Source organism: Corythoichthys intestinalis, chromosome 1, assembly GCF_030265065.1.
Source record: "Corythoichthys intestinalis isolate RoL2023-P3 chromosome 1, ASM3026506v1, whole genome shotgun sequence".
Lineage (NCBI taxonomy): Eukaryota > Metazoa > Chordata > Actinopteri > Syngnathiformes > Syngnathidae > Corythoichthys > Corythoichthys intestinalis.
Window position 1 is genome coordinate 64,278,932 of NC_080395.1, and position 27,991 is coordinate 64,306,922.

Consider the following 27,991-nt stretch of genomic DNA (forward strand, 5'->3'; position numbering starts at 1 on the left):
GAAAGCTGCATTTTTCATCCACCTTTGGCAATTTGCTTCTAGTAGTTAACCAAGCGACGTTTGTGGAAATGTAACTGCTGCCCGATGGATGATTTACACAGCAAACTGGTAAGATCAAATATTTTTGTTTTTTGAGAGTGGGCGTTCCCCACGGAAGACCACGCTGATCTTTTAGTGTTACTTTGCCTATTCTACTTTCAAATGTCACAATGGTGACACATGTCTTTAATGGTGTTTAACCTCCATCTTAATCATTTGACAACTACTAACTGTTTTTGTATTGCATTTTTGTTATTATTCATAATTCTTTTGCATAAGACTATACTGTACAATGAAGAGTAATGGGTCTATCTGATTTTAAATTACATGTGCGATACTTCTGACTCCTACATTTAAAGTTGGTGTGAAGTCAATATTTAATTTGATAGGGAAAGCTACATGTATAAATATACAGGGTTTTAAAACAGGCAGAACCTAATTTATTCCTCTTTACACCATGGTGAAATACTGTATAATTAGAAATTCGACTAAAATTTTTACTATAAAAACATTAAATGAACAAGATGTTTTTCAAGTTAGTTGAACTTCATTTTTTGTGGGGGTGCAAGTACAGTAAAAGTGACAAAAGCATGATTCCCCCCCGAAAAATGGTAATGTGATCTTTACCCAGGTTTTATACAAAACCAAAGGTTTCATTTTCTTTTTTAAACTGCATTTCTACGGTAAAAATGTTGAGCGAAGATGATTACGAAATATGTGCACTACCACAGGATCTACAGAGTTTGGACATCAACCAGCACTCAGTCTGGCCAAACTGATGTTCTGCAGAGGAGGAGCGCAACACTTCCTGTTGCGCTGTTGCCTGTATCCTGTTTTCCACAGTCAGTGGTCATGCGTGTCATTCCCCAATGCAAACCTGCGTGGGTACAAACTCGTGATCTTGTGGCTGTCAGGCTTCTGAAACTCCAACACGGGAGAATCCAAATGTTCGTGGTAAAAACTGTTGATGTCAGCAACATAGTTTTGCAACACAACATACTGTCAGTTGACAATTACAAAGCGACAGTTTAATTTAGTGAGTTATTACATATAAGGCCACGGGGAGAAAAGTATACAAATTGTTGGACTTAAATAATTTTATCACAAGTGGGGTTTTCAATTGGAGGTAAAATGTATAATATAAACATCTGGCAGCTTTGTGAGCTTTGTCATGGATTCACAAGAATCATTAACAGTAAGTGGGACCTACTGACGTTTTACATCCCATGGTCTATTTGAATGATTTTAGAAATACTCAGAATGATGTCTAGTATCACATTCCTTGTGTGCTCAGTGCTCCAATTTGTCCATCAAACTAAATTAAATCCTCACAACAAAACAACAATTTATTCACTGACACTGGTCAACCTGGAATTTTTGCTAACACCTAAACAGTCTGACACGTAAAATTGACATATTGAACCATTCGTCCATATTGTCACACTTATGTTCAACGTCATGGGTGGGTTACTTCCACGTCCACATGTGCTTTGGAATTTGGGAGAACCGGTCTTCACTTATCTGGGCATACCAGTTGCAGCAACAGTGTGTCCTTGTTGACATGTCTGTTGTAGGTGATAATTTGGTGGATAAAAGGCACACTTTTGTTTTAAATTTCAACACATTTTAGACTGCTGGTCTCAGACAACTTTGCCAAGCAAGCACTATAGGAGCAAGAAGACAGATGTAGTTTTGCAGACATGTGAGGTGGATAACGTGTAATTCATTCCTCACACAGAATGTAAGACCTGTAAAATAATCTGAATAACTGTACAAACAAATTCTTCATTTTATCATTTATCATCTGTGCCGCTTATCCTCACAAGGGTCGCATGGGTGCTGGGGCCTGTCACAGCTAACTATGGGCACGAGGCGCGGTACACCCTGAACTGGTTGGCAGTTAATCAATCGCTGGGCACATATAGACAACAACCCTACACACTCACAACACCTCCACATATGAGAACTCTAGAGTGTTCAATCAGCTTACCATGCATCTTTTCGGGATATGGCAGGAAACCGGAGTACCCAGAGAAAACCCAAGCAGACACAGTTAGAACATGCAAATTCCACACAGGAAGGCCGGAGATCGCGATTGAACCCTTGATCTCAGAACTGTGAAGCAGACAAGCTAACCAGTCACTCAATCAATTATTTGAACACGACATTGTTTTCATTATCTGTATTATGTTTATAAAATCATTCCACTGGCCGCTGCACAGCCAGGATTGGGTTGACGGCTCACACACATGCATACGAGTGATCAGGGTGGAAGGCAGTTTTCAAGCGCCCATAGACCCCATTCACGTACCTACTTCACACAATCACGTGATCGCTTTATTGTGCTGCCATATTGCCCGTCATTGTGTGTCCGTATTGTCAGTCGTTTCTAAAGGTGGATTCACTTGCAAATTATGGAAGCCCCGATGCTTTGAGACGCTGTAAACTCATTGGATGAGTTGCATAAAAGCCATTATTTGGAAAAGCTTCGGTCGATCCAGTTGCCAGATCCATATTTGATACCCAAATCGATGTTTCCTCCCGTCTGGTCCCGTCCCGTGCGTCAGAGCTCGTCCCAAGACCACAAAATTTCCAGTCATACTCCAGTTTATGTCACGATGAGGAGTCGGGTACCCAAAATCGGCACCGGCTCGAATATAAACCGACATTTGGGCAGTTGAGCGTCACTGTTGTCACGATTGGAAAATGAAACCTGATCGGTGATTCGACGTTGCGCTCACCTTCTTGCTGCGCGACTGTGGCGACGAGCTTCGTAGTCTCCATCTGATGATGTCTGCGATCGTGTTGGCATTACGACTATTGACGTTGTCGCAGCTGTCTGACGGCTGTCGACAAAAACGCATCATGGACCGAGATAAACAAAACGTGCTGCTTTAGAGATTTGCCCTTTTAACAATGGGCACACAGTAACTATTAAAATGACCGCTTCTTTCACTTGGTCCCAGCTAAATATTATTCAAAAAATAATGATGGTGGAAGAAATAAACATTTTGAATTTGAAACAAATTGTATGTTGTCGCTGATTATCCTCGCCATGATCTTAATTGTGGTTATTTGTCAGCCCAAAACCCTGTAAATATACTGTATATTAAATGCATCTTACCAAATATAAAATGACTACTACATAGTCTGTGGTGATCGTTTGGTGCCCAGTTTTGTTGTCTAATTGCAGCAGTCCATCTCGCTCTCCTCTTCGGGTCTCTCGTTATACGATACAACTTCAAGTCTCTCCATTCATCTTCCCTGTTACTGTAACAAACCGCCACACATGCCTTCACCATTTTGATTAAACAATGTTAACCATTGTCAGGAAGGTTTTTGGGTTCCTTTACTAGGCGGTGATTCCTTAGACAAGCAGAAAAACACGCAGTAGTAGGAGGAATGTACGTAGTGGTAACATGTAAACACGATCAGCTGACGGACAATATGGCCCCATAGCAAAAATTTGCTACTCACCTGTTGCTTATTCCCGTCTCGTGAGACGAATTTGATCATCTCAAATTCATCTCATTCTCTGCTTATTTGTTTCTGAATTTGTGCTCCTAAGGGTACCCTTAGGAGCAAGTGATGAGTCAAAATGAGCAAAGACATCATTGAGACAAAGGAGATTGATTTGAGAAAACCAGATTTGAGCAATATTTGAGAAGAGAAATTCTCTTCATTAAAAATGGAGTTACACTTGTACAGCATCTATCAGGCACTCAAAGCGCTTTGACACTATATCCTCATCTACCTGCTGGTGACACAACAACGTGGGGTTCAGTGTCTTGCTCAAGGATACATAGATGAATTCATCAGGACAGAGTTGCACTCACAACCTCTGAGTTGGGGAACAACTTCTCGACTACTGAGCCACGCACTGGCTCACATTCACTGGGCTCGATGTGACGCGGCAAATCACTGGAAATTAACTTCAGAAAGTGCGTGTAGCAACGATGAAGAAAATGTATTATATTTTGGTTCATTTAATAATATATATACTAGTACATATTTCTTTGATATTAAAAAAAAAACAAAAAAAACATCCAAATCGCAGACATGTTGCCGGTGAGCCAGTAGTTTTAGCGAGACATCGTCAGCCAGCGTGTTGCCTGTTTTGATTACGTCATCAAACAAGAGGACTAAGGTTCTTCACACTATTTTGTGGTAAACTTTCGGTCTTCGAAACCAAAAACCGATAATGCATTTGTAGCAACCGATAGTTTTCACCGCAAATTTTCGGTCACACCTCTAATTTTTACATTGAACAAGATGAACCAAATAAACCAGATGTTATTTAATCATTTGACCAATTATAATATTTTCTCGGATTTTGGCATGAGATGAATTACGATGTGAATGGACATGTCAGAGCAGACACTACTCTTTCTTACAATGAAAGAATCTTGAAAACCCAAAATGAGCAATTGCAGACTGGAAGGAGATCAAATTGAGAAATATTTGTGACTGGCAAAATATAAGGTTGCTCTGCGAGATCAGTAAAAGAGGCAGCTTTGAGGCAAGTTGAAGAAATAAAATACTTTGCTCATCCATATCTTTTACTGAGACATTACTGAGATCGTGACTCCAAGTAAGGAGATAAAATTGAGACACAATTGAGATCGACACAAGTACTCATAGTTGTCTCTTGGTGAGATCAACTGTGAGACTTTATTGAAAAATTGTGCCAGTAGAACTATTCTCAAGACCTTCGCATGTAATGCTCACTATGAGACTTACTTCTCATGAGACAAATTTGAGAAAACTGAGAAAACCACTCTGGTCTTGATTATTGCTGATTCATTTCTCAGAGATGTAAATGAGACATGAACAAGATCTCATCTTCAATTTTGCTTTGCTATGGGGCGGCACAAGTTAGGGGACGATGTTGTGACGTCACGTGAATGAGGTCTATTTTACAGTACAGATCCATGATTTCTGCAAAAACCAATTTACTGACTGTGAGGTCGGCTCGGCTCAGCACGCTTTGACCGTCGAGCAATCCAGTTTTTTCTTCCTTGTGTCTAGATTGAACTATGCACTGCGAACATACCTCTCTTAAATGGTATGTGAAGAAGCCTGCTCATTTGTGAGAAATGATTTGATGGTGCACGTTCTGACCTATTTACAAACCGCAATTATCAAAATATAGTCTAAAATGTCCCTTTCCTTGGTACAACAGCATATTGGACTATACTTGTACTAGCATAAAAATAAGGCCTAAAGTGGTGTATCAAGTGACATTTGCTGTGACTTAACAAATATGACACCTATACTCAGAGGTGGGTGGAGTAGCCAAAAACTTAGAAAAAAAAAATTATTAAAAATAATATTACTCAAGTAAAAGTAAAAGATGTCATCCAAAAAAAAGTACAAATAAAAAAGTATTTGGTGAAAAGAACACTCAAGTAATGAGTAACATTTTTATTTAAACGATTATATTTTTTTCTCAGCACAAAATTATCTATATGAACTGTTTTTATTATACTGTACTATAACCTATTGCATAACCACATTAGCTTAATAAATACAATACAAAAAAAAAAAAAAAAAAAATCATTGATTTCCAGCGTGAGAAAAAAATATATACAAAAATGAAGCATCATGGAATTAAAACTATCATATCTCTGTTTTTCTGTGGGCAATCAGTGCCCAATAAAAAACTGGGACAGAGTTTAAAATCCACGCTTTTGAGTCATGTTGACCCAGCACTTTATGTCAACATTTTTTTTTTTAATTTTTAAAGGTGCTTTAAAGACGCCACGTGATTGAACAGGCCGGCGTGATCATAGAATGGCAAGCATGAGCCTGATTGGTAGAATGGAGTCATGTGATTATTGTTGCGATGTCTCATTAGTGAAACTAGCAGGGCCAATGTTGGCATCTCTGGCAAAAAAAAGTGAACTCTAATTTGCAGCACAAACAGGAAAAATGTAACGACTAGTGTAGCCCAAAGTAGCGAGGTAAGAGTAGCGTTTCCTCTTCACAAATCTGCTCAAGTAAAAGTAAAAAATATGGCTTCGTAAAGCTAAGTATATTTTTCACAAAAAGCTACTTAACTAAATGTAAAACACATTACTACCCACCTCTGCCTCTCCTGTGGTACTCAATTCATATTATCGCATTAAATAAAATACTAAGTAAGTAAAGGCAATGATAATATTAACTACTACAACTGGACCCCCCAAAAACAAAACAGTTTATCATAGACTAACATTTTGCATTTGCAACAATCAGGAAGTTTGATCTTTTCACTTATTTGCAGACCATTTTAGAGAACAAACTACAAATTTATGCTTACTCACAGGCTACTTCTACCTAGTCACAAGTGTGTAAGTGTGATACATATGCTTAAAGAAAAATAATTTCTTTTGTAAACCATAAATACCACATTTTGTGTTAAAGTCAAGTGAAGCAGCTCAAGAGGAAATCTTTGTTTCTATGAAGTGTCAACAGCCTTGGATATTACTGTGCATCGTTTCTCTGTGAACACAGTCTGATGCATGCAGGTCAATATAGTGACAGCAAATTAGATAAAGAGCAATTCAATACCGATGTATGGTAAACGCAACACTTCAATTGCTTTGTGAAAAAAAGCTTTTATATCTTAGCTATTCCTCATTAGGACATACCATTAATCTATTTACAAAAAAATGTCTTCATAGAACCTGAGGCAAAATTTTTAATGCATTTTTGTATTTTGAAGCATTATTAGCGTGCAAGGGGTGACCCATCTCTGCTCTATCACAAGCTAAAAACAAATAAACAGAATGAAAAAATAATGATAGTAATAATAATAATGATAATAATAATGCACCATTAATCTAATGTATTTTTGTTTGTTTGTTTTTACTACCCCTTTCTGCAACAGTGGGAAATAATTCTCCAACTATTATTTCATTCAGGATCATCCTATAACATTATGACATGTATGCGGATTTATTATAAGACATTCATAGAACCGAATCCGAAAGAAAACTTTCCAGTTCCTCATTTTACTTTAATGGCTGTTCATGCAGTTCATTTTATTCTGCACTGTTCACACGCCACAAAGACACACCAGATAGAAACATTCAAGATGTCGCAATGGATAAAATTGTACAATTTTATATTGAATGTAATTTACAATATTTCATATATAATGTGCATGTGCATGTGCAGTTTACAGTTACAATACTGAACCTTTAGTGTCAACTTTATTTTTGTTTTGTACATTTTAATTCAACTTATTCCTTGTAATGTGTTATGAACGTAATATTATTTTTGTTTTGTACATTTTAATTGAACTTATTCCTTGTAATGCGTTATGGAAGTCAAAAAAAAAAAAAAAGTCTAAAATGATCTTTTTTATTTGTAGTGCATATCACACTCAAAATCCAACCTATGTGCTCGTGAATTCTAAACCAAAAGATTTTTTTTTTTTTTTTTTTTTTTAACTCTCAGTGTCATCGCTTCATTTGTAAGATTTGACAACAGTTCGCTGCTACTTTCATATCTTAATATGGAGCACCAACAGCAATTTTCCTTAACAAAATTTCTTGTTAAAACCAACCTAAAATTTAATGTCTTTAAAGAGCATGTACCTAAGGTTTTTAGCATTTCATGTATGTTTTTTGTACACTTTTCTGCTTAGTTCTAACTGAAAACAAAAGAAACTAGGTAATGGAGTCTGCTGAAAAATAAATAAATGTCCAAAAAAATGAGTCCTTTACAAAATGATGAGTCAAATGAATTTCTACTCAGTTTATTTAAATGTTTTACTCAGTGAAATTAATATCAGCTATTGCTTTTTTTCCCCCACTTAGATGGCTTTGAAGAAATTCTGGTTCACCATGCAGCGTCTGCAGGAGGTGGAAGGAGTGCACCATTAACACCATGTAGAACTGAGTGTGGACGCTGCTGAACTCAACCCGAGTCGGTTGGCCAAAATCATTCAAAGACCTCCACAATTCTACTGAGATGCCTTTCCATGAGGAAAATGAAAGCATCTCTAAATCTGAGACAATGGCCTCTATCGGAATACCGGGGTCTTGCTCAGAATGGAGAGTGAGAGTGAACTGCTGCGCCTCCACAATAAAAGGATCCAGATGAGGTGGTTCGGGATTCTGAGTAGGTTGCCTAGTGGACGCTTTCTTGGGGAGATCTTTGGAGTATATCCCACAAAAGGAGGACTGGGGTCTACCCAAGACGAGCTGGGTAGATTATGTCTACTATCTGCTTTTGCAGATGATGTGGTGCTGTTGGCTTCATCAAGCCGTAATCTCCAACTCTCATTGGAGCGGTTCGCAGCCGAAGCGGTTGGGATGAACATCAGCACCTCCAAATCCCAGACCATGGTTCTCAGTCGGAAAAGGGTGGTGTGCTCTCTTCGGGTCGGGGATGAGATCCTGCCCGAAGTGGAGGAGTTCAAGTTCACGAATGAGGGTAGGGGGCAGCAGGAGATGGACTGGCAGATTGGTGCAGGGTCTGCAGTGATGCAGACTCTGTTCTGGTCCGTTGTGGTGAAGAAGGAGCTGAGCCAAAAGGCGAGGGTCTGGATTTACCAGTCGATCTACATTCCTACCCTGGCCTATGGTCATGAGCTATGGGTCGTGACCGAAAGAACAAGATCGTGGATACAAACGGCTGAAATTATTTTCCTCCGCAGGGTGTCTGGGCTCTTCCTTAGGGATAGGGTGAAAAGCTCAGTGACGTGGGAGGGACTCATGGTCGAGCTTGCTACTCCTCCGCATTGAGAATAGCCAGCTGAGGTGGCTCTGGCATCTGGTTCAGATGCCTCCTGGACGCCTCCCTGGAGAAGTGTTCCGACCATTCCCCACCAGCGGGAGGCCCCGGGGATGACCCAGGACACGCTGGGGAGACTATGTCTCTCAGCTGGCTTGGGAATGCCTTGGGATCTCGCTGGAGGAGCTGGTTCAGGTGGCTAGGAGAGGGAAGTCTGGGCTTTCCTTCTAAAGATGCTGCCCCTTAACCTTACCTCGGATTATATGGTAGATAATTGATGGGTGGCTGGATGGGCGCAATGAAGCGAATCAACAGGTTTGTGTGAATTTAATTGTCAATTCTTGAAAAAGAAAGCGTGTGGGCTAAAGTGTGATACAACATGCTTATGTCTGTTTTGCATGATCATGGTTCATCTCCATTTTTAGCAAGTTCCTGAGACTGTTGGTCGGTTTCTGAATCATACAAATGTCAGGGCACTTAAATTTCAAAAGATTCACTAAACTCACCTGTCTTAAACAAAGTTATTATTATTATTTTTTATTATGATGACTGGGGTATTGCTGGAGCATTATGAAGAAATGAGGACTACTTATTATCGTAATTTCTACTACCAAAATATGCCTGTGATTATTTTCATTCATCCAACTCTTCTCAATTTCAAGGAATTGGAATCGATCTACTAGCAATAAAGAGACATCTTGTAGGTTAATAATCCCTCCAGAGTTCACCCTTCTGTGCCAAAATGGCAAATAAATGCTGTGCATGTGAGCACATCAATGTTGCTGAAATACTTCATTCAGCTGACTGTTGAGTCACGTCACGATGCTCCTAACAGTATGATTATTTCAGTGGTGTCCCTACAATAAATACAGGGTCAGAATGCTCTAGTTTCCACACCATTGACCGTGCTAGACGTCCAATCCCATCAAAATAAAATCAAATCAAATAAAACAAAACCAAAATTTGCATCAATGATTTCAGAGATTTTGTCATTACAACCCCAGGCAGAAATTATGAAAAGCAAATCATAGACATGACAGAAAAACTTATGCCATTTCAAATGGCAACTTTTTGGCTTTAAGAAGCACAAAAAGAAATTAAGAGAAATAATTTTGGTAATAAGCAACACGACCAAGAAGAGGAAAGAAATTAAGGAATCACTCAATTCTGAGAAGAAAAAAATCACAACTAATACTTTGTTTGCATGTCTGAGGCATGGACTTAATGACTGACAAGCAGTGCTCTTTATCAAACTGGTGTTATGAACGGCAAGCTGTTGCTGTGGATCCCAATCACAGACCAGGAGATCAGGGATAGTGAATGTTTGTATTTAATAAGTACAACAAAGGGAGCACGCCAAAAAACAGGAGTATAACAAAGTACAACTAAGAGAGCATGCTAGAAGGCGCGAATATAACAAAGTACAAAAATCTAACTACAAAGTCCAAAAGAGCACAAAAGTGAAAATGATCAAACCAGAACACAACTGTAGAACGTCGGGAAGCACGAAGGATGATGAGGAACACACAGTGGTAAGCAAGGCAAGTAGCAGTCAATAGTCCGACACTTGCAGATGGTGACAGGCTTTTTTAAATATTGAGCTTTCCTAATCAAGCAAAGGGGTGTCGTATTATCCCGTCAATCTGGCTCAATCAGGTGCTGAATTAAGAAAAAACAACAGAGAACACACACAAACATGACAACTGGCTCCTACTTTTTCAGATTATTGTTGTTGGATTATGATTATATTTGCAAACTGAATCTTGTCATGGAACATTTTCTTCAAATTCCACCACAGATTTTCCATTGGATTGTGATCCAGATAATTGCAGGCTTTTACAGTGACCCTGCTACGCGTACGTTTTCACAGTTTTTGTCGTTGCTCAATGGCAACAGTCATAATCATTTTGAAAAATGATGTCATCAATCTCAAACATCCTTTCAATATATGTACAGTAAGTGTCTAAAATGTCAACATAAACACCACATTAATTAAAGATTTTTAAAAAATAATTTTTTAAACAGCGATCTCGACAGGTGCCTTTCTCAGACTTTTAGACCTTTTCTTCAGAATTAAGTGATTCCATATTTTTCCCATTCTGATTGGTCTGAAAAAGTGACCATATGCGGTTAACACAATTTCTTTCCTATATTTCTTTTAGTGTTTCCTAAAGCCAGAAAGCTGTTGTTTTAAAGGAATTAAATTTAGCTTTGTGTAATGTCAATGATCTGCTTTTTTTCTTACACAAACTTCTGAGTGAACCTCCGTCGAGACTGGTACATCCATAAATAGGGTCTGGGATTGTCAGTTGATGGGCCTCATAAATGGAGCTGTAACCATGTCATTGCAGGTGGAAAACACGAAATGTTTTTTTTTTTATTTTTTTTTTTTTTAACTTTTTCTACAAAATCAAGAACCTTGTTCTGATGTTGTTGGTCTCTTTGGATTCTTAACCTGACTCTAGAATGTCACTGAATAATTAGGACATGCTGTATTAAGTATGTATTATGTAAGTAGTCCATTACGTTCTTGTCATACCTTAGTTATCTTTTTATGCTCAAATGAGTCCAAGTTGACACATCCCTTGACAGATGGCAGGCCGCATTGGGTTGGCAAGGAGCTTTCCTCTATTTTTGAAAGCTAGGGAGGGAAGGGTAGGGTCCTTTGCTTGCATGGCCTGCATATTCACCCCATATTATATACAAGTATGTGTTTGGGATGAATGCGATCACCGAGCCAAAATCTACTTGTCGTAGCCATAAAGGTGTTTCATTATAATTAATTGCAGATGTCACTGTGGTCTTTTTTGTGACCAGCTCCTCTGTGTCCGGCTTCCCATGACATATAACAAATGTTTTTGTTTCATATGGTGAAATGGTTTCTTGTAGCCGGAAATGACTGAGAAAGTGTCAAAAGAATGTGAGAGATGTTAACATCAAATATGATCAGAATATTAAAAGAAAAGGGTCAAAGTTGTATACGGATTCATTGTTCTCAATTCTACACTATTTTATTTAAGAGTCAAAGCACTAAATATAATGTTTTACAGTATGAAATAACATGCTCAGCATGTTGACAGACATAATTGTGAAAAGTAGCAAAAAAAAAAAAAAAAGAAAAGAAAACCTTGTATTGCATAGACAAGTTTCCTGAGCGAAATACTGCATGGGCGGCGCCATCTTGGAAAATTTCTGCTTTGAAATTCTGGTTCAGAAAAAAACTTATGAGTTGCGGTTGAAGTCAGTAGTGTGTTGGCGAAGTTAAAACACCAAAATCAAGCCAGAGAAACCCACCGAATCTCCAACAATGGATTCAGCACGATGTAGATGAGACGTAGATGACATTGTATGATTGTTATTATCACTTCGTTCATAATTCGAGGACAAAATAATAGCAACCTGTCAGCCTGTGTTGAGGTGAGGTATAGATTGATCCGACCACTTGAGTGAGCAAAATGAGATGAAATTACACATTATATTATATATTTGCCGAATGCAGAAGGGCTGACACGGATTTTGTTGTTACAAAGAAATACTACAAAGTATGTACATATAAACAAAACTACCGGTAGTATGTCATTCTTTTTTATGACATTATTTATCATCCCTTACCTAACAAATGAACAAAAAACTTGTAACACTTGCTTTTATGCGTTTACATAACTGTGCTTTCTACACGTACTGATTAGCAACAGGGTAGCAGCAGATACAGTAGTTGTAGTAAATAATATTAAAGATCATCATAATTACAATCATCATGGTAATAACAATATCAAAGATTTTAGCCTTATATTTTTTGAGCACCGCACACATTAAAATGCAGGGATACCTTCCAAAATACAGGGGCAACATGGCTACAAAACACATGGCTTTTGTAGTTGCACGAGCTTGGTTCCACATTTGCCTTCATGAACGAGGTGTCCTCTCCTGTCATGATGATGGCAGATAGACGCGGTATTTCCACATTGTCTTTTTTAAGGGATTTTGATGAGTGATGTTACTCTGGCTCCACTGTTGTTTTGAATGGAGAAATTCTAAAACGGAAGTTGCTTGCAGATATAAGGAAATAAAGCAGAAGTACCTCGGAAATTTGTCTATATGAACAGTAATACAGGGAAGCTTCTTTGCAAAACCACAGAACAACACTTAATAGATACATAATAGACAATAAAGAATAGTGGAATTGTGGGTAGGACAACAGAACAACACCTCAGTCATTTTTAGCACCCCCTTCCACACCCATACCACCCCACCCCCTCAAACACCCATACCTTTTTTTTTTTTTCTTCTTTATTTTTATGTTTCTTTGTTAGTACAGTAGTAGGTTGCAAGCAGGGGCTATATCCCCCTTTGGCATTTATCGGATAGCACTGTATCTCCTTTGTGATAATCAGAATCTCCAAAAGTGATACTGTAGCTTCATCTTATCTTCCAGTCATGTGCGGGTATGCGTGTAATTGTATGTGTGTAATTCTAATTTGCAAACTATTGAAGGGGGAGCAATTTAAGTTGAGGTTGACAAATGTGATTGAAGTTTTAACTGGATTTGGGTGTAGATGAGCGGTTGATTTCTTATTTACATTTTAGTTATTTTTGAAAAAGTTTGACTTCTGGAGAACTTAAAAAAAATGCGGATAAGGATCGGCACGTTTATTGAACCTCAACTATCAACTATTAGTCAGACTAATACACTCTACAACACAACAAAGATATCAGTTTGTTCCAACGAGGTTTTGAATATGGTAAAAGTACACAGAATACATAAAAAAGGATGATATTTTGTATCAAATGCCCAATATAAAATATGTATGGACTTTCACTCAAGGTACACTTTCACAGCAATAGCAGCCAATGCTGCTTACGTTTCTGCTGATGACAAATAGAAAAGCTTAAATTTACAAACAACCAAAAGCAATTTCCGAACTATTTCCTTTGAGTCTAGTCATGGTAGCGGAATTTAATATAAAGAAGAAACCCCTGACTGGGGGACGTTTTAAGGAGACACGGTCACTGATGATTGGCCACCAAGGGAGGTGACAATATAGAGACGCTGATAAATGTGAAGTTTCACGGGAGTATAGCAGTAGACACACTCTGTTGCTCCCACCCACACAAATTTACAGAAGTTTAAGTTCCTTTTTCATTTTACTAACAGAGAGCCTATCCTTATTTTCTCTTTGTATTAGATCCCGCTGAAGGCCTCTCGGACTGGTTCAGCTCACGAAAGTGAACTAACTATACAATAAGAGAGACAGAGGGACATGATTTGGCTATCGTTAAATGAGAGGAAATTTTGAAACATTGTGCAATGGTGCTGCAAAAGTTTTGAAAGGTTGTGAGAGCTTTTGGTCTGCAAGGTGTCTTTGAGCCCACTTGTTGGAGAAGAAGCCCCCATGTTGCATCCCTACAGAATGGAGAGTTACCTCATAACACCTGTAAGTATCACATCTTTCTTTTTTTTTTCTCCGTTGTTTGTTGTAGTTGACTGCCATTACATTGACTAGTTTTACATGAAATTCTAAGGACAAATTTATTCCACAGATACATGAATAACATATTTTTTTATCTTTTTATATTTGATGAATTACCATGAGCTCAAGTTCATTTGTGTACAGGAGGGCCAACACTAACAGTCCTTTATACTAAAGGCAACATGAAAACGAAACTCCGAGGTTCTTGAGAGTTTCAGGATAGCAGTTGCAGCCAAATAAATAAATAAATAAATAAATGAATGAATAAATAAGGGGGGGGGGGTAATGCTGACATATTGTGTATTAAAAAATATATTGTACAAGTTGTACATATATTTAATTTTTTATTTTATCATATATACGTACTGTATATATATATATATATATATATATGTTGATCTAAATCCAATTTAATTTAAATGGACTTGATTGTTTCTGACGTATGTTTCATCTGTGATTTCCAGTTATGATTTTTTTTTTTTGACATTTTTTTCTAGTCTTCAGAAGAATTGTATGATCCAGAGATCTACAGACACCAAATTCCAGAATATTATAGCCCATATGTTCTGGATACAGAAATACAGACAGGTCAGTTTGAGCAGTTGGTATAATTTTATTTTTTGATACATGAATTTTTAAAAGTTACTCTGACATCATGTTATTGTGTTTTATATGTAATTACAACAACATATATATTTTAAAATGGAATTTGAAAAAGGTTTGAAATAAATCATTAAATCTTTATGAGTAATTATTATAGGATACAATGTAAACTAAAAGGTATTTCCAATGAAGCATGAAGAAAATACTTTTTAATTTACTTTGTTGTACTTAAGGGGAATATGATGTGCGCAGCTGAAGAGTACAGGAAACAGATGCTACATTTTGGGCGCTGCTGCAACTACAGACATAGAACAATTTTCGCCCCATGGGGTTTGTTGACTTTCTCTTGCTACCACTTTTGAATATTCCACCAAAACAGACTGAAATGAGAAAAAAGGAAATTAGTGTTTTTTCCATAGAATGTTTTCCATGAAAAAAAACATGTTTTTAATTAGGGCAAATAACACTATGTTGATTATTGGCAAATGCTGACAACTTATTTGTATTCTTAATGTCTTTAATATTTAATAGTATATTACCATTAATTGGCATTGTGCCCAAATGCAGGCAAGCAAAAATAATCTCTCAATTATCCCATATAATTGGCTACATTGTATTTAACATAGCACTTTAAATTGTTGTGCTGAAAATCTTTGAATCTTAAAAAAAGGTTTTGAGTTGATGAAAATGTCAAAATCCAGAAGTTTTTGTTTCATATTAAGTTTATTTAGATATGGTCTCTAAAATCGTGAAAACGCCATTGTTCCAAATGAACTCCTGAGCACCGTTTCTTCAACTAAAGGTGTGTGTTGTAATAATTCTGTTTGAGTAATCCATGTTTCGTTATATTCTCTGATTAGATCACTGGGACTATCACCCACACACTCATGTCCACCCTGTTGAGTTTGAAAACCTTCAAGAGACAAATTTTACAGAGCTGCAGAGCGTTCAGTCTCTGCACCCACCTGGTCTCGTCCGACACGAGGTCATGCGCTACGATGCAGAAAATCTACTGGATCCAAATCTCGGCGCACATTCTCATATGTTACAGCAACCAGTAAGTCACTCTGTCATTTAATAAGTAAAACTGTATACTCAATAATAGCCAAGAAACCAACTCACATACTCAAATCTAAAAGTTTTTAAATAAACAAATAAATAAATAGAATAAAAATTTTGCCCCCCCAAAAATCATCTGCGGCTATTGCCTTAATGCAGGAGTTCAATGTAGTCATTCATTCATGCTCATTAATGCCATGGAGGAACAAGAGTAAAACTGCATTGCTTAAAAATGTTATTGTCCAAAACACAAACTGAGCAGAATAAGACTTTTTTGGTGTGTTTTTAAGTCCACTGTCAAGCCCAAGTATGGATTTTATTGAGAGTTGGCAGGGTTTTTTTTTTTCCAATTGTACAATTTCCAAAAATTGGATTTGAGTTCAATTATAACATGTTAGAACCTTATAGTACATGAAGTAAATTTAAGTGTTTCGTAATAAAAACAGCATACATACATACATAGTGATTCTATTAATAATTTGTTCTAAGCCACTCCTGCACATATTGCACAAGTAGCAGTGTTGATTTTGGCAGCCCTTTTAATTCTTGTCTTAGTCTTTTCGACGATAATACTTAGTCATATTTTAGTCATCTTAAAATGTGTATTTGTCTAGTTTTCGTTGACGAAAACTCAAAACCAATTTAGTTTAGTTTTAGTCGACGTTTACTAAAAATGTATTCGTCTGTGAAATGAAAAAATCTTATTCCAAAAATACATAAAGAAAGATTTCCGACTATTTCGAAGGAACATTGACCTAAGAGCAAATATTGTAGCGTCAAAAAGGACAACCCCAACACATTCAGTAGGAAAACAGTACATTATTTTCAAATAATTATACCCACCTGGACGCTCCGAACTGTATGCAAAAAAAAGTTGTCCGAGAGTTTAAGAGGACACTCGACGTTAGCATTAGCTTAATGTGAACGCGAATGCTGTGCCAACGCTACGAGTTACATTTAGTGTGTGATGATCACTAAGAGGCATACCTGTCAAGTTGTGCGGTTTCGGCGTCATTTGTACAAGTGAGCACTGATTTTTAAATGTGTATGCCGTACGTTCAAAATCTGTACGTTTTTTGTGCATTTCGGTTTTTTTTTCTCTGTTCGGATTTTGTCACCGTTTCTCAGGGGTGAAAGTGGGCCAGAATGGTCAGGAACGCAGTTCCGGTACAGGATTCAGGGCCGGAACGCGGTTCCGGTATACGGTGCTTTGATTCCAAAAATATGAGGGCGATTGTCAAAATGCTATGAAAAGAAAAAAAACAAAAAAAAACAAAGCTACCACACATGTATTTCATCTCCAAGAAGAAAACAATCTACCAAAATCAGATTTACATACACAAGTGTTAACAACAGGCATAATAAAGTGCTTGTGTAGAGTCATCTGTTTCCACCAATATATATTATTTATTTTATTCCACGGACGGCATGGAGGTTTCCCAAGCTGCTGCAGTTATCTGAGTCTGATGATGACGAGTCACGTCAATGTGCGAATACACGCAGCAAAGCAAAACGCCTAGACTCATTTATCCGTTCAATTAGCTGTCATACTGACATGTGATCAGCAGAGATAGTTAGCTCTGATTGGTTCAAATGTGCATGTTTTCTGGAGCAGCAAAAAAAAGGTTGAATTGATTCGACAAAAAAGGGCAATGCAACATAAAATGGATCAAATCTTTAAGAGCAATGAAAGACATGAGGAGGCTTACTTATCATATTTAGTTTTATTTTCTCTGATGGGGAGGTTCAGAACATCTGAGCTGTCAATTTGCACTTTGGATTTATATTTATTCATTTATGTTAGGCTACTTATTCATGTCCCTATGTTTTAAAAAAAAACAATGTTTGCGCGATCTTCAAAATATATTCCATTTCACTCTGCATTTGTACTTATTTTTCTGAATGTTTGTTACTTATATGTATACTGTACTTATGTATGTACGTACTTATATGTACTTATATTTGTGTTTAAACAACACAACAAAAAGTAAATGTTTACATTATCTTAAATTTTAATATACATCCTATATTCTTAAGTAGTTAAAATTGAGATTTGGCATACAGTATGTGAGGAAATGAGGGAAAGTAAAAATTAGGAGATGGAGGTTGGGGTTATAGCTGTTTGTTTTATTTTGCAAATCATTGAATAAATCCAATTTTGAATGAAAATCAGTTTTTGTATGTGTTATAGACATAACTCACGCGCTTGGTGGGGCTCGCGGCTGGATGTGATAGGGCGCGCTCGGGTGGGGTGTCCCGGTGCCAGGAGTGGCGATGGGGCGGTGTAGGGTCGGTCACCAACGGGCTTACACTCACAAGGGATTCACACGATTACTGGGTTCTAGATCACAGAGCTGATTTGTGTACACTCTATCCCTTTCAATCACTTGGCTTATAGACTCCCCCACCCACGTCCCCCTCTTTCCCTGGTCAACAGGCCCCACACATGGCGTTAACCGGAAATACATCTAGCTGATGATAGCACCAACATATTAGTAGTTAGTGTAGACCAGGGGTGTCCAAACGTTTTGCAAAGGGGGCCAGATTTGGCGTGGTAAAAATGTGGGGGGCCGACCTTGGCTGACGTCCTTTACGAAGAACAATATATTGAAGCAAAATTTAGCAAGCCATTCAGTGTGTCACATTTGCTTTATTATTTTTTTATGAATAATTTCCACAATCTTGCAACTAGCCTTTGCGGCGTTGTCTTTCAACTCTCGCGCTTTTGCGAAATACTACTGTTGTGAAATTAAACTAGCTTCAAGTTGCTTCAATTTCTCGCTGCGTATCTTCCCTGTAATCCTGTCGTACATGTCAGCGCGTCTTGTTTGGTAATATTGTCTCACATTGAAATCTTTAAAAACAGCGACTGTCTTTTTGCAAATGAGGCAAGACACAGTTGTTGCGTATCTTAGTGAAGAAATAGTCCAATTTCCACCTATCCTTGAAGCGTCGGCCGTCACAGTCAACTTTTTTTTTGTTGATTGTTGCCTTTTTAGAAAATTGGAAGTAGAGGATCACACGGAGTAATGCTGCATAGCCCTTAAATACCTGCAACATGAAGCAATTATCAGAGAATCCCAAAATTTGAAAAATAATGTCCTAATGAAACCTCTTTTTCAAATTTGTGAAAAGTCAAAATGAATATGTGTAATAAGCGCTCTAATATCTATAACCCATGCTAAATCATGTTTTTTTCTTATGGAACCTGCAGATGCATGTGTTGACTTGCATCCATCATTTTTTTCCCCAAAAAGAAATGTCAAAATTCTAAATTAGTCTGAAAATCATGAAATTTTGGTGTATCAAATGTCATACATCTGGCAACAAAGGGTTAAAGTGCTGCTGCCTTTTAGTGGGTAAATGAGGAGCAGCATTTTGTGTGTAAGCCACTTTATATGCTGGTTGCAGTACTGCTGACCAAATTATTAAGTCTGTGTGCGGGCCAAATGTTATTGATTTGATGACAGAGGCTGGGGGCCGGATGAAATTTGACCACGGGCCGCATTTGGCCCCCGGGCCGGACTTTGGACATGTCTGGTGTAGACGCTCGATGTATTTCTTGTTGTTGTTTGTTTTTCTTTTCTTTCTTCTCTTGTGTTTCTTTTCTTCTGTTCCCCCATAACCCCTTCCTGTTCGCTGCTTTGTCATAGGTATGTTGAATGATGACAATGGGAGTATGTCATACTCTCAATGTGAAACATTAAAGCTGTTCAGACCAACCGAGCACTTAGACTTCCATTCTCCGTGTCAAACAGCTGAACAGAACAGTTTTTTTTTTTTTTTTTTTTTTTTTTAAGAGATTTGATTTGGCATTTAGTATGTGAGGAAATGAGGGAAAATAAAAATTAGGAGATGGAGGTTGGGGTTATGGCTGTTTGTTTTATTTTGCAAATCACTGAAAAAATACAATTTTCAATGAAAATCAGTTTTTGTATGTGTTTCAGAAATAACTGACCAAAACGGTTGTCTTTGCATTTCAGTAGTTTTGACCCCCATCCCTGTACCCCCCCCTCCAAAAAAAAATAATAATAATGGATAAATGAATAAAATTTCTGGCCTTCACGTCTGGGAGTTCAGGCAAGAAATTCAAACCACTTTCACCCCTGCCGTTTAGGCAACGAGACAATGCACCGAATTAGTCTGTTGCTGTTTGCTCGCGAGAATTGCGTGTTGAGCTTAGCGTCTGCTTCTTCCAAACATGTGATTGCACTTGTACTTCCGCCACCATTTCGTGACTCGCAATTGACAAAGTTGATACAAACGTGATAAAAATATGGATGAACCAGCTCGTAAAAAAAGAAAAACTGTTGCACACGGACACCATCTACCAGAATGGAAAACACAAAAGTGGTGAATACGCCGGATGGATAAAAGCGTCTTTAAAAGGACCAGGGCAGTGTTGTTAATAACGGCGTTACTAGCGGCGTTATTTTTTTTCAGTAGTGAGTAATCTAATTAATTACCAGTGTTGTTAATCTTACTTTAATAAAGTAATTAATTACAGTTAGAAATTACTTCTCCCAAAAAGTAATTGCGTTAGTAACTCAGTTACCTGAATGTAAAAGTAATTAGTTACTTGGCAAAGTAACTGGTCATAAATTTATTTATTTTTTCTCAAAAAAAAAAAAAAAAAACAAACAAACAAACAAAAAAAAGGTCACACAATGCGAAGTTTAAATGGTTTTTGGGACAATTGGCCCTAGCCCAATTCTTTACCCTAAACTTAGATACTGAGATAACTAGATAGTAACCTTTGCTGTGTGTGGAAGTCATTTAATGTTCTGAATCAACCGTTAAAGTTGTTAAAATTGCTCCTATGATTGCATTAGTTCCCTTCTGTTCGACATGTGTACGTTTTAAAACTGTTCATCATTTAAAGATAGATTTAAGTCAAGATTTTGCCGATTTAGGAGCATTTTAGATAAAAGGTTACTTAAGTTCGCTAGGAAGGTTCTCTACAACAGAGCTTTCCTAAGAGGTTTACTGCTTTAAGATGGCGGCTGTTTACTTACGCATGTAGTTCTTTAGATATGTTGCTAATGCCACTGTGTATGTCATTTGCATCTATAGTTCTACAATATATGACTTCTACCGAAGCATTATGTGGGCGTAGTTTGTAGGCTATCGGCTACAGTCAGGCATTATTGGAGCCACGTAGCATTGCGTTTGCAAAGCTGTCCCCACTCCTGCTCTGCTTTCTCGTCTCAGTGAGTCTCTCAGACTTTTCTCGCGTCAACCAACATAGTAACACAGAGTAACGCACGCCTTTCCCGCCTCAGTAACTGTAACGGCATTGCCAAGATGAGAAAAGTAATTAATTAGATTACTCACTACAGAAAAAAATAACGCCGTTAGTAACGCCGTTATATTTTAACGCCGTTATTAACAACACTGTTAATCACTTTTGTCATCTTTGCATCGCCGTTACCGTTACTGAGGATATAATGGCGTGCGTTACTTTGGTTACCACGTTCGTTTAATGACGCGAGAAAGGTCTGTGAGACACGGAGAGAGACGAGCGGGAGTGGAAAAGAGAGTTGTGACACCGTTGCAAACGCGATGCTAGGCTATGTGGCTCCAATGATACCTGACTGTAGCCGACAGCCAACAAACTATGCCCATATGATGCTACGCTAGATATCACATGTATATGCACTAGATGCGAAATGATACACTTGCCAGCGTTGGTAAACAGCCACCATCTTAAAGCAGTACACTTCTCAGAAAGGCTCTGTTTTAGAGAACCTTCCAAGCAAACCTAATTAACTTTTAATCTAAAATACTCCTATATCGGCAAAATCTTGACTTGACTTAAATCTATCTTTAAATGATGAAACAGTTTAAAAAATTTCACATGTCAAAAGTAGACAGAAGGGAACTAATGCAATGCAATGCAATTGCAGGAGCAATTTTAACAACTTTAACTGTTGATTCACAACATTAAATGACTTCCAAACATAGTAAAGGTTACTATCTAGTTATTGCAATATCCACAATACCCCTGTGTCTAGTTTCGTTTACGGTAAAGAATTGGACTAGGGTGACTGTCCCAAAAACCCTTTGAACCTCACATAGTGTGACGTATGTTTTTTTTTTTTTTTTTTCCGAATGGAAAAAAAACATGGAAAGTAAAACCAGTTACTTGGCCAAGTAACTAATTACTCTTACATTCGGGTAACTGAGTTACTAATTCAATTACTTTATGGGAGATGTAATTTGTAACTGTAATGAATTGCTTTTTTAAAGTAAGATTAACAACACTGGACCAGAGTATTCATTTCGTGTGTCGTGTGGATTGAACATTAAAGTTTCGAAATCAGGGTTCTGCGATCTCAGAAAGCACTTCGAGACATAAGGTTATAAAGATGCAGTCTGCAGAATGAAAGGCTACAAGCCTATCAATGGACAATTTTTACCGCAAAACAAAACCACCCACTCATCGGATGCCATGACAAAAGCGGAGATTTTATTCTGTCCATTTGTCGCCGAACATAATTTTCCTGCAACTATTTCTGATCACTTTTCAGAATGGCAAAAGAAATTTTCCCTGACTCAAAGATTGCATCGATAAGTTAATGTTATCAATTGACCTTTTTAATTTATAATTGGACACGCTAACAAACTACCTTAAGTCAAACTGAATTGCGTGCTGAAGTGCCATGAAGTGCACCCATCAAAAGACATGATAGAAATTACCAAAAGTGCTACATATAATTATAACAAAAGTCAGTGTTAAATTTTAGTAATCATGATGAAGCTGACGATATTGATTGTTCTTTGATTGCACCAGGTTATATGTGACAATATTACCAGTAAATTCATATCATTTTAAAAATTGAGTTTTATTTTTGTTTCATATTGCACGCTATATTAAACGTTGTAAGATTAGTCACCATTTTGTAAGGGGATACGTCACTATTTGTAAGATTGCCAACGGCCTCGGGTTGACAGATATGAAGAAGGGTCAACACAGACCTTTATAGGCTAAAGCAACATTGCTTATTCTCTATGGCCAAGAGAAAAATCTTACAGTGTGTGCAAGCCTGGATGGAGACTGGAGACGAGACATTGATAAGTTGAAAAGGGGGTTGGAGCAGCACGTTATGAGGGACACAACCAGACACTGCTGCAATGCAGGCTAACTACACATAAAATGTCACACATTGTGAACATGTGACGGAAACTATTGCCCATTTTCGTCTCGTTCTCGTCTTGTAAGACGAAAACTGATATTCGGCTTAAAATGTTTTACCCTCCCGAAACACATTTTTATCTTGTTATCGTCTCGTCATCGTCATGAAAAATGTGTTCGTTGACGAAATAAACACTGACAAGAAGAAATACTAATCGTGGTCAAAGCCTCAATGTAGTGTAGACGAAGCAGTACATTTGCACATTAAGAATAACACATTTTCAACCACAATACACTTGAAACAACTGAGCTCAAAGTTGAATGTCTTAAACTGTAAAACATAAGATATTCGTACATGAAACGTATTTCAAATATTAGCAAACTGTAAAAATATGGGAGTGGTATTAGATTTTTCTGGCAAATATTTAACACACAAAGTAAAGAGTACCCAGTTACGGAAACCACTGTATATGTTGGTAGATTACGAGTAAATCAATGAAAAACAATGAAACCGTGAGCACAGGTTTTGGTTCCTCACTGTTGCAGTGTAGAATAGATTACATAGCCTTACAACACAAATTGATGGTCATAGACAAATAAAGATAAATACTGAAACATGTTAAAGTTTCCACTATTATGTTATGTATCAGTGTGTCAGCCTTACAGGCAAATTATTCATGTTGAAAATTATTCATGCATTACATTTCCCAAATGAGTTTTGTCCAAGTTGTTTCTTGTCAGGATAAGAGATTTAAGAGGACATTTATCTTTGTGAAATGTTTTTGAAACCCCCACAGACCCTTTTGTGATTTAGGGTTATATAAATAAACTTGACTTGACAATTGAAATCATGGCTTTGGCCTTACTATATTAAGTTAACAATTTTGTCTCCTGAAACTTCGACTTCTTTTTATGCGTATTAGGAGAGAAGTGGGTAGAGTAGCAAAAAAACTTACTCAAGTCAGAGTAGTGTTACGTCAAAATAACATTACTCCAGTAAAAGTAGAATTGTCATCCAAAATTGTACTCAAGTACAGGTAAAAAAGTATTTGGTGAAAAGAATACTCAAGTAATGATTAAATTTGCCAGTAACTGCTTATGCTTTTTTTTTTTTTGTTAACAATGTTGTTTTTTTTTTCTTAGCACAAAGCTATCTATGTGAACTACTATTATTATACTTTGAAGAAGAAAAAGAAAAAGAAGACTGTAAGACTAAAAGAAAACTATAACCACATAACCACAATAAGCCAAAGAACTACAAAAAATATCATTGAATTCTGTCGAGAGAAAAAAAAAAATACAGAAATGAAGCATCATTTGTCCAAAGAGCATGAGTGCCCTCTAGTGGACAAATATACCTATTATGAAACTAAAAGGATAATATCCCCCATTTTTTTCCCATGGTAAATGTTGACGGCAGCGCTCTATGTCAAATACTTCATTTGTTGTGGTGCTTTAAAGACGCCACGTGACTGAGCAGGTCGGCGTGATCATAGAACGGCAAGCTTGTGTCTGATTTGTATAATAGAGCCATGTGATTATTGTTGTGATGTCTCATTGGTGAAACTGGTAGCGCCACTGTTGGCATCTCCGGCAGGAAAAAAAAAAGTAAAATCTAATATGTAGAATAAAGACAAAAAGTAAAAGTAAAAAGTATGGCTTAGTAAAACTACTCTTAGAAGTACATTTTTCTCAAAAAGTTACTTAAGTAAATGTACTGTGTTACTACCCACTTCTGCTATTAGGTTAGTTAAATACTCCAAATTGTCCATCAAAATAAAAATGAGCCGAAATTAACCTCCCCTGTTAACTCGAATATGAAACGCGTTAAAAAATGCAAGAATAGACGATATGAGGCATTCTGAAGTTTTTGAATTTACATTTTTGTAAATGCAGTATTTACTTTATAAAACATGTATTTACACTATTCTGTATTAATATTAATGACTAATGAAAGATTAATAATTAAAAGGATTTCCCCCCCCTATTTTAAAGGTAACATTCTTCCCACGGTCTATGTACCCTACGCATGTGTCCCAGCATAGCACTGATGATGAAGAGCACGGACGTCAAAGTCCGCCCCTGGAGGTGTCTGATGAGGAGTGTCTTCGAGATCAAGTCCCTTACGTCATACCTGGAGAGATGGGTAAGGAAGCCCATTCGTAAGAGTATGTTGACAGGTGTGGATGAAGAGAAAATAATGTTAGGAACAGCTAGCTAGCTAGTATGGAGGTAAAATCATGCCAAAACAAAAAAAAAAAAGAAAAAAGTGAGGTTTGCAAATGAAAACTCTGAAAAGAATTCCTTTGGTTTTGCAAATACTAACGTACCCATCAAGCAAATAACCGAGCCTAAGAGTGCACTCTTATGGATCTAGTTGCATTTGCGTATAGATCGATTTGAGATTTGCTGACAGATCGAAGTGTATTCTGTTGTAACTCAGTGACATGGAAAATGACTGCCAAAAATCATGTGACGAGTCCATCATTTCCTCTCCATAACAGCAGGTGGCGCTGTTCACTATTCAAAAGCAACCAGGACGAGATCGCGTCAAAACCGGAAGTGCACTGCAGTTATATATGTGTCTACTCCATGCAATACAGGGGCATGGTTGAGATTAGTCTCACATAGCGTATACAATAGTTTTCATTTGCAAACCATGTTTTTTTCTTTTTTCAGTTTTTTTTAATTTTATGCTTCAAATGTGTGTTCTTTCCGCTTGATCCATATGCGTCATGGTGTCGATTAGTCCTCCAGTTCATCTTATTCATCAGCATTCATCATCAGAAAGCTTAATCGAATCATAGTTTTGCTCTCTCTGTGGTTGACTGCATTCTGCAGACCACAGCATGTGTGCTTCTTGTTTTGTCAAGCTACAGGAGCTGACAGGGCAAGCTGACCCCTTTGGATATTTCACAATCGTGATCTTTGCTTACATTTAAACTTCAAAATTTGTGTCGGAATATTTTTTTCAAATGACTAAAAAGAAGACCAAGCATTTTCTTTTTAATGTAAAACTGCAACTCTCATTACTGCAATATATTCTTTAAAACGACTTCTTTAATTGGCAGACATGAGCAAGTAAACATATTTCGTCCATCACTCTTGGTTTTTTTGGATTGTTAAAAGCTTCTGTTTTTTGTGTGTTTATGTCACCCTGCTTTATTGAGAGATCATCAGGGTAAAGCAAAAATTCAACCAATTTCAGTTACCATATTTTCGCATAATAAAAGGCGCAGGCTCATATTCGGGTGATATTTTTGTATTTAACACACACGCACCAGGAATACCACATTATTAGGCGCATGAAAAACTTGCAGCATGCACGATTGCATGCACGCCAGAGTGCGTGCTACAATCCTTGGTTCTTGCTCAGTAGTTGTTGTCGCTTTTGAAAGCTTAGGTTTGAAACAATTACATATATCAAACTTGCCTCTTCGGTCCTCGGGTGGTTTTGGCTAAGCAAAGCAAATGACTGTCCAAGGTGATAGTCACATGATCTGTTCGAAAAATAATTTTGACCCATTACAAAAATATCTTTTTTTGTTCATTTCATTCATTTTTGTTGTTTGTTTTATTGCTTTACTTTTATAGACAATATTATACCAGAAAACTTGAAAATCATATAAAGGAAAGTCAATTACTTGCGATGACATTTTTCGGCCACCAGGGACCTCCCACCCCCTTAACTCCGCGTATGTACTCAGTCCACACAATAGGCGCACCACATTATTAGGCGCACATTTTGGAGATTTTTTTTTTTTACTTTTGGGTGTGCTTTATGATTGTGGTGCTAGTCATCTAATCCATTTTGACTGGTAGGGCCTCTCCCAGTCAAAATCGATTGGACATCTAGCACGGTCAATAGTGGGGAGAGATGAGCATTCATGGAAAGTCCTCCCAGTTCAAATAAATTGGATGCCCATCACTATCAATGGCATGCAATGAGTTAAATACTGTGAAATAAATTACAGAATTAATCATTGTGTCCCTTTTTTATGTTTCCCAAAGGTAACAAAAAGAAGATTCGATTGTATCAATTTCTGTTGGACCTTTTACGGAATGGCGACATGAAGGACAGTATCTGGTGGGTAGATCGAGACAAAGGAATGTTCCAGTTTTCATCCAAACACAAGGAGGCTCTCGCACACCGCTGGGGAATCCAAAAAGGCAACCGCAAAAAAATGACTTACCAAAAGATGGCGCGGGCTTTGCGCAACTATGGCAAAACTGGAGAGGTCAAAAAGATCAAGAAAAAACTGACATACCAGTTCAGTGATGAGGTCCTTGGGAAGACACATTTGGAGAGAAAGCCATACATGTAGGCAGAAACGTATAAATGCAAAACAAATGTTAACATTTAGTGTATGGTTTCTGGTGTTACTTCTCATTCAACGTTAACATTCCTTGGAAATAGCATTAAAGGCATCATGACAACTGTCCAGAGGAAACATACTGTTATTATAAAGCACATTTATTTCTCACACCATAGAAATATTTTGTAAAGATTTTTCTTTCTGCCAACCAAGTCTACTGCTTTTGCGATTCAGGGATATTGAAAGCCAGACTTAGTAAGGTGTTTGTGTGAATAGCATTTCATCCTTTTGGAAATAGGGCCACGCAATCATGAAAATGTAACCTGTTATTTAAAGATGATGGATTATGGGCCTGATTCATTGATACTTTTGTTCAAATGGGATTTTGTACTATATAACTGTAGAATAACTGAAAATGGAATAAACGTTTATTTCAATCATGACACAGTTTCATCTGGACGCCATGTTATTTATTTTTAATGGATACGTGGGACTTGAAGACATTATTAAGAATGGTGCATGAATAAAGCCCTAAAAGCCAACTACTCAGTGTGTTAGTTGAGTGTCCCAGAAGTATTGGCCACTTTTTTTTGACACTCAAGACCTTTAACACTTTATCGGGCGAGTGACCATTTTTTGGTCAT

The 27,991-nt window shown here is 37.4% G+C and overlaps 1 protein-coding gene across 2 annotated transcripts; it reads left to right on the forward strand.

Annotated features, from left to right (window-relative positions):
- On the forward strand, positions 1 to 27,980 carry spi1b (Spi-1 proto-oncogene b). Of its 2 annotated transcripts, XM_057835659.1 has the most exons (6): positions 1 to 108; positions 7,845 to 14,198; positions 14,732 to 14,822; positions 15,698 to 15,894; positions 25,027 to 25,177; positions 27,043 to 27,973. In XM_057835659.1, exons 2-6 carry the CDS (start codon positions 14,157 to 14,159, stop codon positions 27,354 to 27,356), a joined length of 795 nt encoding a protein of 264 aa, XP_057691642.1. In that variant the 5' UTR covers positions 1 to 108; positions 7,845 to 14,156; the 3' UTR covers positions 27,357 to 27,973. The 2 variants fall into 2 exon arrangements, with proteins under 2 accessions (XP_057691642.1, XP_057691652.1); XM_057835669.1 differs by lacking the exons at positions 1 to 108; positions 7,845 to 14,198; positions 14,732 to 14,822 and adding an exon at positions 14,905 to 15,167 and having other exon boundaries at positions 27,043 to 27,980.
- Positions 27,981 to 27,991: the final 11 nt, after the last annotated feature.

Bases quoted from the DNA above. Each gene is read 5' to 3' on its own strand.
- spi1b (XM_057835659.1), top strand. From the start codon at position 14,157: ATGTTGCATCCCTACAGAATGGAGAGTTACCTCATAACACCT. The intron at 14,823-15,697 runs GTCAGTTTGAGC...TTCTCTGATTAG, and splicing joins GGATACAGAAATACAGACAG to ATCACTGGGACTATCACCCA. The intron at 15,895-25,026 runs GTAAGTCACTCT...CCTATTTTAAAG, and splicing joins CTCATATGTTACAGCAACCA to GTAACATTCTTCCCACGGTC.